General features: G+C 37.7%; 1 protein-coding gene across 37 annotated transcripts in view; it reads right to left on the bottom strand.

The window, feature by feature from the left end:
- RIMS2 (regulating synaptic membrane exocytosis 2) overlaps window positions 1–14,874 on the bottom strand; it is a 366,091-nt gene that overhangs the window by 44,603 nt on the left and 306,614 nt on the right. For 9 of the 37 annotated variants that reach the window (XM_080646601.1, XM_080646624.1, XM_080646625.1 and 6 more), the window contains one exon: window positions 6,966–7,207. The exons of the other annotated variants lie outside the window; for them this stretch is intronic. In XM_080646601.1, coding sequence (XP_080502727.1) covers window positions 6,966–7,207 — 242 coding nt within the window. The remainder of the gene's footprint in view (window positions 1–6,965; window positions 7,208–14,874) is intronic. 37 annotated transcript variants of the gene reach the window in all.

Below are 14,874 nucleotides of genomic sequence, written 5' to 3'. Positions count from 1 at the left end.
TCTACCGACGGAGCGTGTGAGATCGTGAATTTGGTTGTTTTGAGCCTCTACATTTGTGGTAATTTGTTACCGTCGCAATAGAAAGTCTAATCCCTCAGACTCTGGCCCATCCTCTTTGCTCCTCTGCTTCCATGTGGTAGACACCATCATCATCAGGGTTTCTATCTACAGCTCTCATATCTTCCCGGAAGCCTAGAATCAAGAACGCAAGGCCCACCGAGAAATGCATGAGGGACACACTATTGCTAAATACCACTGTGCCTCGGTCTGTCACTGCCTTGTATCTACACACCCAGTGTGTGATTCTTCCTTCTTGGCCTGCATAACTAATTGGAGGAGATCATCTTTCAGCATTTAAGTTTAATTTACCTTTAGAGTCATTTATGTCACAAAAATTTCTCAGTAGCACTTCGTTTTAGTTGACATGTAAAAGCTAGAAATTGACCATATATTTGGGAGATTTTATTAAGCAGAGAATCAGCTTAGTGCTGAAAAAGTAAATATATTACAGATAAGGTATATAAATTTGCTATTCTAATGTACTCCCTACAAAAATAGCTACTATGTACAATATAGTTATAAATTTAAAATAAATTTTCCTAGTACAAAGGCAGCGTGATCGTGTTTTAAAACAACGAAGTAGGCTTTTTCTTTACTTCATTATTACTCAAGAAGTCCACTGAACATTTTTGCTTCGGTTTCACATTCATGAAATGATATTACCACCTGTCTTATTCCACTAGTGAGAAAAGCAATTCAAGTTTTTTTTTAAATGTTATCTCCTTTAGATGCAAATGAAATATGGTATATTACTGATCATAATTACAGTGAAGTATACTTAAACATATTGTTGACTAATTTATAGAACCATATTTCAGTATAAATTCACCAGTTGAATTTATTGCATTTCTTCCTTATGTCAAATAACCATACTGCTTGTAGTAAGTAAATATTTATGAAGGTTGCTCATGATAAAATAGGAGAAATATATAAAGCCATGCGCTGTTTCTGCCGTTCAGATATCAATTCTCAAGTACATATAACTTCTAAACAGTAGTTAGAGAGAAAGCCTGGTGAAGTCAAATGACGGTCGTTCAATTATTCCTGCTTAATATTTTTCCTTAATATGAAAATTATATCATGTTTACATACTTTTTTCTTTTCTTCATTATGGAAAGGCTTGCCTTGTGTCTCCATAGCTACAGAGATACTGTTACTATGAAAAGTGCCTATCATTTCACAGCAGGGAGAGAATAAATAAACCAATAATTTAAAGCACCAAATTAAAGCCTGGGAGAACGCAACCACGCCCATTGTGATTGACAGCCAGGCAAGGACTAGTGAGCAGGAACAGATAGCAATGTTATAGTGATGGTTATAGTGATGGTGATGGCAGGCGGGCAAGGCTCCCATCCAGTCAGGGAAGCCTTCTGCATGGTTCCTGACTCACAGCTTACTACAACCAGGAGAGACATGCATAGGAAATCTGCCATTTACTTCAGTTCTTAGGGTGAGTTCAGAATGGAGAACAGGAAAACAAGCCAGAGCGGGAGAGCTGCAGAGGCGAGGTCGGGAGTCAATAACAGCGAAGAAGCCGAAAGTAAGGCAGCACATGTTGCCGGGGCAATGCAAGATAGCACAGACGCAAGCACGTTAGAATAGCGTATAGAACATGGGGCCAAGGGCTCTTGAGATGGATACAGCTCCTGCCTCAGATGGAACTGTGGATAGAAGAACACAGGAAAGAGGGAGGAAGGGAGGGAGGAAGGGGGGGAGAGAGGGAGAGAGGGAGAGGGAGAGGGAGAGGGAGAGGGAGAGGGAGAGGGAGAGAGAGAGAGAGAGAGAGAGAGAGAGAGAGAGAGAGAGAGCAGAGAGCGCTGCCACCTGAGAAGCTGGACTGGTTTGGGAACAGATTTTACCGTCCTGGGGTAAAGAGGAGTGTGCAGGTATGCACAGGTATGCAGCGTGGCTCCGTTCTTTGTCTCTTAGAGTGAAACAAGAGACTGGCCACCCCTAGAAACCATGCCCCAGATCTACAGAAATTACTGGGGCTGCCCAGTGATGCTTCAGATGCTGGCATTTCTTTAACCTTTACAGAAGGATTGTCTGCACGGTGCGAAAGCTTTCCATGAGCAATGATGCTGCCCTTTTCTCTAGTTGTGGCTTCTCCTGGTATCCCTGCTCTTGGAAACCCATCTTTGTAAATAACAAGTTTCAATAGGTTTCGGGGGACTCAATTTCTGAAAATGTGAATAGAAAAGCCTCTGTGTTTGTTACTGCCGCTTAAAGGTTACTGAAAATTCATTATGCTAAAACAAGGATATTTTAGCAGGCAGCTCTTCAAAGGTGTACTTGGGTGTGGAAAAGAAAGGAGATGACATAATCATGATGGGTTTGATTTGTAGAATTTCTGTATAATTTGTATAATTTTTAATAGTCCATAGAACCTACACAACAACCTTTATTAGAAACACAGTCATATTGATTGAATATTTAAAATTTTAATACTTTTTAAAAATCAAAGTGTTCAGTGTTAGTTTGATAGTCCACTTAAAAGTTTAGGCATGGAATTTAAATGCCATGGAATTTTACCTGAGTTTAGTATATAAAAATATCCTTGGATGAGGATTAACAAAAATAAAAATAAATACACACACAAAAAATAATTACTAAATATGATTGAGAGGCTTAAACAGAGGAATACTACAGTATCCAGAATCTGTGAGGAAATTTTATTACAGTTGAGATTGTGTAACTCAGAATAATAAAGCTAATTCATATCTAAATACATGAAGATTATTCAAATATACACAGAATGTGAACCACTGTTTCATTATTACAAAATATAAAACAAAAGAGATTTAACTGGAAGTGAAAATTAAACCCTAGAATGTGATTCAAAGAGAAGACCTTGTATAACTTTAAAACTGTGAACTGTGCTATATATGAATTAGAATATTACACTTGGTTGAGAAAGGAAATGAACTTCAGTTTTCCATTTCAGTTAGAAATAAGAAATGGACGTTTGAACATGTAACTTACTTTCCAAATGAATAAGTCAAATTGAACACAGATTCTTAAATAACCTTTTTTTAAAAAAAAGAAATCTATTTTAATATATTGAAAAATCTATTTTAATATATTGAAAAATCTATTTTAATATATTGAAAAATCTATTTTAATATATTGAAAAATCTATTTTAATATATTGAAAAATCTATTTTAATATATTGAAAAATCTATTTTAATCTATTGCTGGGACTGAAGTATGTAAGGCTAACCCCCTGTCGTTTCCAGTAAGATAGTTTTACAAGCGACCGGTTAAATGAAGAGCTCAGTCTGACGGACAGCAGGTCAGAAACCTTTGGTCATCGTCTTCCCTTTGACTCGGTTCTGAGTCCAGGATACAATGACTGCGGGCAGAGCGGGAAGAAGGCCAGAAAGGGCACGGACTTGAGATACTTCAAATATCAACGGGCCTGGAAGGGCTGTGAGAAGGGCCTGTGGCTGCTCTTCTACCTCTGGCCACTATTCTCCTTTGGAAAGGAGGGTGTAGGGGTGTGGGGGGTGCGGGAAGAGACTGGACAAAAATCATACACCTAGGGATGAGGACAGTGGCGGGGGGGTTAAGGGCATGGGGTGGGGTGGGAATTGGGTGGAGGGGAGCTATGGGGGGAAAAAAGAGGAACAACTGTAATAATCTGAACAATAAAGATTTATTTAAAAAAAATAAAGAAACTTGTAGAAGCAGAGATGCCTCCTTTATGGGCACAGCCCCCCTCCCACGGCAACCCCCCACCCCGGGGTTCTCTGTGGTTTACTGCCATTATTTCCTTGTCTTTACAGCTTCCTATGTTTTCTTCTACTTCTGCATTACATGTTGCCTTGCCATCAATTTCCTCCTCAGAATTTCCCCACCTCATGTCATACTTCTCTCTCAGCTCTTGTCCCACTCTCATTTTCTAAGCGATCATGAAGCTTCAAGTGAAAAGCAATGAATTCCTCACATAGCAGAACAAAAACAGAAACAAAAACCCCACCTTTCTGGACTAAAAGCTACAGAAATCACATTCTTGTGTCAGTGCCGAACTTTTATGCCTAAGAAAAGTATCCGAGATCCACTTTCCCACTATTTCCACTTGAAGCATACATCTAGGTTAAACTAGAATCTACTGCCACTCTCCCGCATAGTATATAAACCTCGTCTACAAATTCAGGTCCTATACAGTTGAATTTAAATGCCGTTTCAAAAGATCATTTGACTTTCAATTGTTTTTAACAGAAACACACACACACACACACACACTGACAACACAGGGTAACCATTTGTGGACTGTATGAATAAATATAGAGATCATCAAACAACCGATCACAAAGACAGAAAGGCACCTTAAACCACATGCAATGCTTTATACCATTCAATATTGGTTACAACCCTCTTGGGTGCAAAGTATCCAACGAGAGCCAGGGTGGATGAGAAAATGAGCCAGACCAGGTTAGCATCTCCCATGCTATGCTTTCAAGTCACTTGGTACTTTTCCATCAAGGCAAGCTTTGTAATTGCAACTAATTATGACTTCATTTGTTCAGGCCTGTCACTCCTTCCCACTGGCATAGTCATAGCAAATGGGGAAGGATCCCAGTTAATATGCACCCTGGTGCGGGCAACAGAGTGGAAATCCAATAAATATTTACTGAGTAACAGTATAATGTTACGTTGTCAAACACACCGAATAAGGTAGTGAATAAGAGTGTCAGTTAAAAAACACACAACTTTGCCTAACAGTAAAAAGTTAGAAGAATTTGTCCACTTAGAGCAGCATCAGAGAGGAAAGATGAATTCTGCCTTAGTGCTTCTCATGCTACAAAGTCTTCGAGACCAAATAGCTTTCAAAGCCCAAGGGGGCAATGAGCCAACACTCATACTTTTCCATATGTTGGAGAAGTGAGCGATGGTTACTCCTGGTAGAATTTTATACTGTTCCGCTAGGGCTTTATTAAATTTCCAGCAAATATCTGCTACCGTCTCTTTGGAAGTCTTCCTAGTAGGTAACTGGAACAGGATTCAATGGAATAAAAAGCAAATAGTAGCTCCATATACCTATTCAGAGTGTATGGAGATTTCATTAAAAATGGCCTTTCCCATCCTAGCTGGTGTGTCTAAGTGGTTAGAGCATCGCCCTTGCACCAAAGGGTCTCAGGTTCAATTCCCAGCCGAGGGCGCACACCTCAGTTGCAGGTTTGTTCCCTGGACCATGGTTGGGGTGCATTCGGGAGGCAACCAGTTGATGTGTCTCTCTCCCATTGATGTTTCTCTCTGTCTGTCTCTCTCCCTTCCACCTCTCTCTAAAAAAAAAAAAAAAAAAAAAAAAATCAATGGAAAAAATATTCTCAGGTATTAACAACAACAACGAAAAATAAGCCTTTACCTTAAAATTGCATTTCTGTTTATATGCTGAGCCTGAAAAACCTTAAAGCATTTATTTTAATAAAATTTAAAGACTTCTGAATGTCCTACAATTAAACTCATTATGGGACCAATTATTTAAACACCACATATTCTCTTGTAGTCTTATTATTGTCTGTTTTAGGTTCGTAATTTTTTAAAATTAATAAACCTTATTTTTAGAGCAGTTTTTCCTTTATAGATGTTTATAAATTTTAAAGAGAAATGTGCAATAAATTAAGTTCTACCAGAGAAATATATTAAAAATTTCAAAGGCTAACATTTATCGTATTAGCACAATATAGTTAAAACAGTTAATTATATATAAATATTAGCAATTAAAAATAATCTAAATATGATCTTTATGTTCATAAGTCAAATTTCTATTTCTATATTAAAATGCAAAGTAACATTTTGAAACACAAAATGAAAAATTCTTGTAACAATCATATTAAATATAGTGAGTTACAACTAGGTTATAAGGAATACCATCAAATAACTATTTCAATATAATATCATTACATAAGGCTCAAATTCCAAAATCGCCATTATAGTTTGTAAAATCAAGATCAGCCGGGTCCAGGGAATAATGCATCTTTCAGTTTTTTTGTGTTGCACATTTTCATCTTGACTTTTGTGTATAAGAACCCTAGTATTCAAACATAAATGAGACTTAATCCATTTGCCTATAATTTATTTGCTGTAAAAGAAACACCACATTATATGCTTTTGTCTGTTAGTTAAGTAGAAGATATACTATTATTTCCATGATACCAGGGAGTTAATGTTTAATTATCAACATCTATTTGAAAAAAGACATTGCTTTGACTCACAGATTTCTTAATTGCTAACAGAGGCTTTTCTGAGTAGGAGCATTGTATCTAATTTATTTTGGTAGATGTGGTTTAGCGGCTGAATTTTAAACTAGCAAAGCTTTGACTGTCTTCACTGGCAGCAGAAACTCCTCCATCCCTGCTGCTGGAGAACGTTGTTGCTTGAAGTTTTAACAGGGAAATAAACTGCAGTGAGGAAACTGATACCACTGGTAACTGCTGCTTACAAACTGAAAAAGAAGTTAGGCTGTCAGCAATAAAAAAATATATTATTCGCACAAAACATGAGGTGTCATCTTCATCACCGTATCTTGCTGGGAATGAAAATTAACTGGGCTGGCTCCAGCTTGAGAAAGCTACAGAAAAGCAAATAGCTCACAGGTCAGAGCATCTTTACAAAGATCAGCAACTGGCAATCGGGGACCACGGCTCAGCTGCTCCCTGAGGAAGAAAGACATTAAAGACTTTGCAAGAACAGCGGCCACGGTTCGAGTTGAAGCAGGTTCATCACTGAAAAACAAAGTCATTGTCCCATTTTCAGAGGCGCTGACTAGTTTAAAGTGCCCCTTTCCCTCTGGAACAGGTCATGGTCCACATGTTACTGCAATAAAATGAGCAAGAGAAAAAGAATGTGTATTTTAATGACAACTCAGAGATGAAGTCAAAAGTAACAGAAAAAGGCCTACCCGTCTGGCTGAGCTGAGAAGCGCTGCGACTCTTCCGGGAGAGACCAACAATAGCTACCATTTTGGCCCCGATGCTGGAGCGCCGCTTGTGGCCGCCGGGGCCCAGGGCGCCCACCGCCGTGTCGGACTGGCTGCCCTCGCTCTTCTCCAGCGAGCACAGGTCTCCGCTGATGCTGGTGCTCTTGGTCATGTTCTTCCCCGAGGCGCCCACTTGTCTGCTTTGCATTTTGGATGTAAAGACACTGCAGGCCGATGGGTCGTTAAAAGGGAAGACGAGAGGAAAAGGGAAAAAGACAGAAAAGGTATTTTAGAGGAAACATTGGAGATCTAATTAAATTTTATCATTTATGGGGCATATTTTGAGGATTACAATGTTTCAAATACCAGGGTCATGAATGGGCCTTCCTATTCAGGGCGAACCTTAGCACGACTATGGAAAACGGACTTATTTCATTTCTGGTGTCAAAGGAGACACCAGTTTGCATGGCCAGAGGAAGGAGAAATTCATGGAAAACCAGTGGGCTGTCCTGCAGTTGAAAACATGCTTTGAGGCAGCTGTGCAGACTAAGGAGGGCGATTCCAAAGCTTTCCCCTCCTACTGATTCACCGTTGCCTCCAAAAAGAAATTCGACGGAGTGGGAAAATTTTACAAAAAATGGCAAAAATTACAGCATCCATTGCTAAGAGTGGCCCTTTAAAACAAGTTTTTTCACTTTATGAAGAACCTAATGAAGTTTATCTAGCAACAGTGAAATTTTCTAGCAGGGATTGATGTTTTCATTAGCTCGGAATTAAAAATAATTTATTTCACTTCATAAAGTTTCATATTTATTGACCTAAGTCAATATTTATAAAAAAAAGATTTTCCTCTTGCATTCATTTGGCAAAGAAAAATCATTATCCGTTTTCTAGACGGTGGTCAGAAAGCAATCAGTGAGTCCAGGAGGCATGTGAGCTGACTGCTGATTTGTGGGACTGACTCCGTGGATGGAAGTGATCAGAGAGGGGACCTGGATTCGCTCATGATCACTGCCTGGGGTCGGAGGGGGAGGGAGGAGGTAAAGAATGTAGAAGTAGGCTATCCATTTAGCCCCGTAAACCTGGACGAATGTGAAGGAAGCAGCCTGACTGGCAGAAATAGGAAGACTCATTTATGTATCACCAATTTTTGGCTTAGTATGAGAAAGTTTACTTTGATTCTAACCAATCTGAGCATATAACACCTAATTATAGAAACAAAATTAAAAATAGAAAACATTAGAAGTAAACTTACACATCATTTAAAGGATGAAAATAAGAAAACTGACCCACTGAGGTGAGCTCTAATCTCTATTCAATTTCTTGGTCTTAGTGAACAAATTGTTTTTCTCTATCCTAGAGTAAAGTCTGCTAAAAGGATAGGACAGCTTATTAATTTTATTAATGTCTGTACATTTTTCTCCAAAGATTTAAGAGGGGAAAGGCTCAATATGAAATTTAAAAAAATACAGTAAAGTGTATTATTTTAACCATCACATTAGTTTCAACAAGAAATGAGGCATAAAGAGAAAGAGAGAGAGAAGCAAGCAAAGAGAACAGTGTATATGTTTTTATAAAACCCAAATCGATCATTTTCAAGCTTGTTTGATTTTGCTATTCTTTAATAAGCAACAAAAACAAAACATTTTAGAGGCATATAGACATGGGCTTGAATCCCAACTTTGCTTTTTCTGCAAGAGTTAATTGCTCTACTCGGAGCCTCCACTTCCTCTAATTTATAAAATTAGAATTTTCCTTCCTTGTTTTCAATAATAGAGATAATACGTCTGAAGTAAACATTCAATAAATGGGAATTACAATAATTATTATTAGGGATATGGGAAATAGATAAAATAAGGTTAAACATGTATTATATAAATACATAACAGCATCGATAGAAATAATATTTGCAATTATAAACTTAAAGTGAAACACTTTGAGATTAAAACGTGTAAAACTGTTTTCATGCACAAGCATTATATGAGGGAGAGTAGACTACAGTAGGAGTCATGAGTTCTGGTTTGTTCTTTGGCTTTAGTGACTGATCTTGGGAGAGTTGTTTCCCTTTCTGGAGTTTGGTTTCCTTAACAAGTAAGAAAACATAAGTAAGCACTAAGCAGAATGCCAGACACAGGAGCTCCAAAAACTATTCTCTTCCTCTTTCTCAGTAGCACCATCATCTCCATCATCCTCCATTAAGCATCTATTAGACATCGTGAACTGGAATATCTATAAGGTCCCCTTTAACTAGTGAATGCTTTGCTCCTCTAGATATCTCCTGTTCCAGGGACTCTGAGCAAATGAACAGAATGCAACGTAAGATTTTCATAGTTCGCTACCATCAGAAAAGGCCTGGCATGGCATAGAAAAAGCCAAGTTTTTGGTTGAGCAAAGGCCTTGAAAATAATAACATGGGCCCATAGTCACAGTAACCCAGTGCTCCTGTTAGGTAAGAATTTGTACCCCAAACATACATTTCTAAAAACCCACCTACTTATCTATCAGCGAAGTCAAAGATATACTCACAATATATGGCTTACTGGACCTTGTCATTTTTGCATTTTAATTTTCATGGTTGGATATAAAGGGCATAAAAAACTTTGCCAAAGTCAAACGGGATACAATAAAATACTAAATGGGAATGATAAATCAGCGTGTAGGTTAATCTTTTACCATTTGGTTTTAAGGAAGTACATCTCTCTTCAACCTAGCAACTTGGATAATGCATTATCTACAAGAAAGGGTTGTTAGAAGTTTTGTTCAGATGGATCTACTTTTCATCTCCTTGAAACTTCGAGATCACCAGGGATGAGTTTATAAATAGTTGCGCTGGAATGCTGTTCTGAGGGAGGGAGACTGATGTGAGGGCATCACTATTGGCTTATTTTACTGTCCTCACCTAAACCTAAAGCAAACAAGCTATCAACCACACATTTTAAAGTTTTGGGGCTCTTGATTGATAGAATACTCCTATAACACCCAAAGACTCTGCAAACATGGGTGTCATTTGGAATGCTCATTGTGCTTCATCAAGCAAAGACCCGTTACATTACCAATTACTTTAAAAGACAGAATTTGAAAGGGTCTAGTAATAGGATAAATTTCCAATGTTGCTGGTGGTCCAGTGATAGATTTCTGAGGGGCAATTTGGCAAATGTTTAGAAAAATAAGCCGACTTTTTAACCTACCAGTTCTATTTTCAGGAAAATCTTAGCAATGTGTACAGATTTAGCAAGAATGATATTTATTGAGAATTGATTACAATAGCAAAATAAACACACACGGGAAAACCCCATAAACGTCCAACTATAGAGGGTGTCTGAATAAGTTATGTCCATCAATAAAATAGAATGTACCTTTGAAAATGCTGTTGTAAATAAATATTAATTGACAAAAAATATGTTCCTGACATGGAGAAAGGGAGAGGGGAAGCAGATATTTGAGCTTAGTTTTGGCTGGCACACATGCTAAATAAGGAATTACCCTAACGCTCGGGGACACAGACAAATTCAACTGCCAGAGGCTCTTCAGTGGCACACACAGAGAAACAAAGAAATTCAGGTAAAAAAAAAAAATAATAAAGCAACATCTCTTGCTAAATTAGGTAGTTTGGGAAACCTGGGTTCCTGAGATGATATAGCAGCCACCTGTGTAAGAATATGAACATGAACAGGGGATTTGCAGAAAAGTAACTTGTCTGTTGAGAAAGTTTTATATTCTGGGGGGGGGGGGGGGGAGTATAAATGCAAAAGATCTAGATGGAGACACTGGGAACAGTGTCCTAAAAGTAGTTTTAGTTTTCTCTGGTTGGTAATTATGCTTTAAAAAAATGTCCTTTTTTTTCGATTCTGTTTCCCTCAAAATGAATATAAAAGGTATTGGCAATAAGAAAAAAAATTAAAAGGAAGAAACAAATGAAACAAATAAAGAGCAATCAAAGACCAGCACTCCTTTTCCTTTGACGTAGGAAAATCATTCAACACACACAGTTCATTCCATAGGCCAAAGGTAAGCATGGCTTTCAAGCTAATCCAGTTTACTACACAGTAATATTGGGTGTTGATATAGGATACTCAGTTTCAGAAAGAGACACAGAGTTTCTACATTTCTACTTTCTGTCTTATGTACATTTTCTAGTTTTTGCTTTATAAAACAATGAAAAACTATACATTTAGTATTCTAAAAGTAAAATATATAAAATTGCCAATGCAAGTGATCTATTTTATCACATCCTTATAGTTACTGAAAGTGGTATCCTGAAAGATTTTTTTAATAATTATTTTAAAAAAAATATATATTTTTAATTGATTTCAGAGTGGAAAGGATTGGGAGAGGTAGAAACATGAATGGTGAGAGAGAATCATGGATCAGCTGCCCCTTGCACACCCTCTACTGGGGATGTGCCCTGAGCGGAATTGAACCCTGACCTCCTGGTTCATAGGCTGACGTCCAACCAATTGATAGCTATCTCAGCCGTGCTATCTTGAAAGATTTTTTAAAAAAGCAAATCTAGTTTTGTCAATCATTAGGCAAAAGGTACTGAAAGGTGAGTAAAATATTTGTAAATATTTCCCCAAAGACTTAAATAGCATATCAGGGGTTAAAGAAGTATGTGATTAAATTAAATGAAGGTTACAGGCCACAGGGCTAAAAGTGTTAACTAATAGATTTGAATGAACAGATCCAAGTGTTTGGCTGTTAACATAAGTAGAAAAGACAAATTCTGAGTTTGTGAGTAGCACTGTTATCAAAATATATAGTCATGTCCTAACAAGAATTTCATTATATTCTTGTTTGAGAGCTGGAAGATGGTTAGAAGAGAACTCACCCAAGGAATCAGAGAATGAGGTGACTCAGAATTTTGTGATTAGAGATACTTGGGGTCTAGCAACTAGTACAGTGGAATATGAGAACCGCAGCACAGGAACAGAGAAGACACTTAAGGATGGAAAGGAGACAGATAATTTTAGAGTAGAAGCATTTATATCTTGGGCTAGGAAGTGGTGCTAGAGAGGGATTGTAGGGCTCAAAAGTTAGAAGGTGATAGTAATAATGGCAGAGTAGGAAAAACCCAATGAGATTGGCCAACCTCCCAAACATTATAGAACCTTGAAAGGCTTAATTCCTTTTTCCTTCCCTTTGCTGTATTCCTGGAGGCAGGTGCCGAGAGCTAACTGAATACCTCTCACTACAACTCATACTTGCTTGCACCAGTTGCCAGTCATTGGGTGGATGTAAAGTGCCATTTCTTTAATTCTGGCATATTCTTTGCTGTGTGTGTGTGTGTGTGTGTGTGTGTGTGTGTGTGTGTGTGTGTAAGAAATCCAGCTACTGTCTAAAGTTTTCCTAATTAAAATTTTATCTATATTAAATATTCTTCCTTTCCTAAAATGTGGAACTTAAAATCAGTATCCTAATTAGGATTGAATAAGCTTTATTTCACTTACTCAAATGATTATCTACAATTTTAAGCTAGTAAAGTAGTGATAATTTATTCAACCAATGTTTGAACATCTACATATATGGGATACAAAATGGTACGACACAGTCTCTCTTAATTAATTTACTGGCAAATAGTATGTAAAATGCAAATATGGCTGCATAAGAGCATGGTCTTAGTTTATAATTGAAATTTCAATGACCAACTCTAATACCAAGAAACCCTAGTTTTATTTTATTTTTTATGAACCTTACATTTAATAGGAAAATATAGGGGTATATAGATACTTAAAATAGTCTTTTACTAGAAATATTACCACATGTAGTGAGAACATTTGAAGCCACTGACCATTCTTTCTCAAGGCTCTTCCTTAACTTCCTCTCTATCTCCACCACCTCCCAGCGCTGAGCCACATGTCCGCTGCCTGGACTACTGCAGTAACCTCCTCTCTAGAAGAAAACCTAATTGCTAAACATTCAAGAAAACATCACTCTTCCTATGTAAAATCTGGGTTTCTCATGCTAATTCTTTGATTTTTTGGAGAGGACAATTTTTAAAATGTTAGTATTAACATTACTGCAGGCACTGTATATAAATGCATTCTATCATTATACTATAATGTATTAGAATAGTATCTAAATGTATTGAAGGGTGTGAGTGTGTGGGTCTGCCACAAAATTAATATCCAGAGTTAAGAAGAAATGGTTAGCTAATTAATAAAGTATTTTTTTTGGGGGGGAGGATCAAAAACATCTGCCTTGATTATAGTCGTTAGTAACGAAGCCATGTGTGAGGTTCTTAGGTCTTGGTCTCATGGTGAGAAGCAGTCCGGGGATGTCACTGCTTAGATAGGATAGTTTAAGAAGCACCAGGAAGGCCTGTAATCTCCAAAATTTATTCCCCAACAGCTTGCAAATGACTAAAATTCTACTATGTTGTCACAATTTCTAGATCCAAAACCACATTGCTAGTGGTTGACCAGAAAAGTCTCTTTTACTCATTGGACAGCATTTTCCTAACCTAGCGTGGGAGGATGGTGAAGCTCACCGTTAAGGCACTTCTAACCTCTACATTTTTATGGCTAAAATACTGTGTTAATTTGTGCAGGAGGCAAAGTTCCAGTCATCATTACTCAAGTTTGTTTTACATGTGACTCAGAAACCACCATGAACCAAAAGACAGTAACTTCCTTCAATGATTGTAAGGACAGTAATATTTTGACACAATGGCCTTGGTCATATACCAGTACACTGAGTGTGTTTTGGAACCATTTAAAGGAAGGCCTTCAGCTTGTTAGAAATCTAAACTTATTTTTTTTCTTCGCAGATTCTAAGTCCTTCAGAGATAGTGAGTCCCTGCCCTGGAACGGTACCTCAGCAGGCACACTGCTCTTTCAAGGCCAGGAAGTCCGCTGGAATTAGAGCTAATTAGAGCTAATTAGAGCTAACATCGGGAAGTTAAGTGAACCATTTTTTTAGTCTACTCAGGTGTTTGGGGTTTTTCCTAATATTATTATGAATGTGACAGATAAAAAACAATAACAAGAAAAAAAAAGATTGGCAGATTTTTCTCTGAAGCTAAAATATATTTTTCACAATGTTAGGAATTTCTGAAGTCTTGTCTTTTTGGCCTCATTACATAAACAAAGCAAAATACACAGTGAGAATGTTGAGATTAAAGCCATGCTTCTCTAGGTATCAATATTTTTAATTTTCTTTGGTTGGCGTAATCATTAAAATGATTGTATAGGGTTGTTGTTTTTTTTACATTGTTTGCCCCCATAACGGTATTTTTAAAAGAGAGTTACTGATCAACATGCTTCAAAGAGAAACAAATTATATTTAAAACAGGCCTAATTCTTCATACTTGGATAATGAAATAACAGTAGTCTCCCCTTATCCATAGGGGGTATGTCCCAAGACCCCCTGTAGGTGCCTGGAACTGTGGTGTGGGTAGTACCAAACCCTACATATACATGCTCACCTTTCCACATAAAGGAGCACTTTACCGCTTCTCTTTATCTACATTGTCAGCATCACTAACTTTTGCTCTGTGGGGCCATGATTAAGTAAAATAAGGTTACTTGAATACGAGACTCCCAGGCCATGACAGTCGATCTGATTAAGGCGATGGCTACTAAGTGAGTAATAGAAGGGCAGGTAGCACTATACAGCGGGGATGTGCTAGACAAAAGGCTGGTTCCTGTTCTGGGCAGGACAGAGCAGGAAGACACACAGTTTCATCATGCTACTCACAATGGCACACAATTTAAAACGTATGAATTGTTTATTTCTGGAATTTTCCATTTAATATTTTCAGACCGGTGTTGACTACAGGGAACAAGCAGTAACAGTGAAACCGTGGATAAGGAGGCCAGGGGCGGTGGCTTCTATAATTCCTCTAGTTTTCAAATTCTCTTAGGCTTACGGCACAGTCCCTCACAGAAAAAGT

This window comes from Plecotus auritus (assembly GCF_963455305.1).
Source record: "Plecotus auritus genome assembly, chromosome: 11".
NCBI lineage: Eukaryota > Metazoa > Chordata > Mammalia > Chiroptera > Vespertilionidae > Plecotus > Plecotus auritus.
This window is presented reverse-complemented; position numbering and strand designations above follow the sequence as displayed.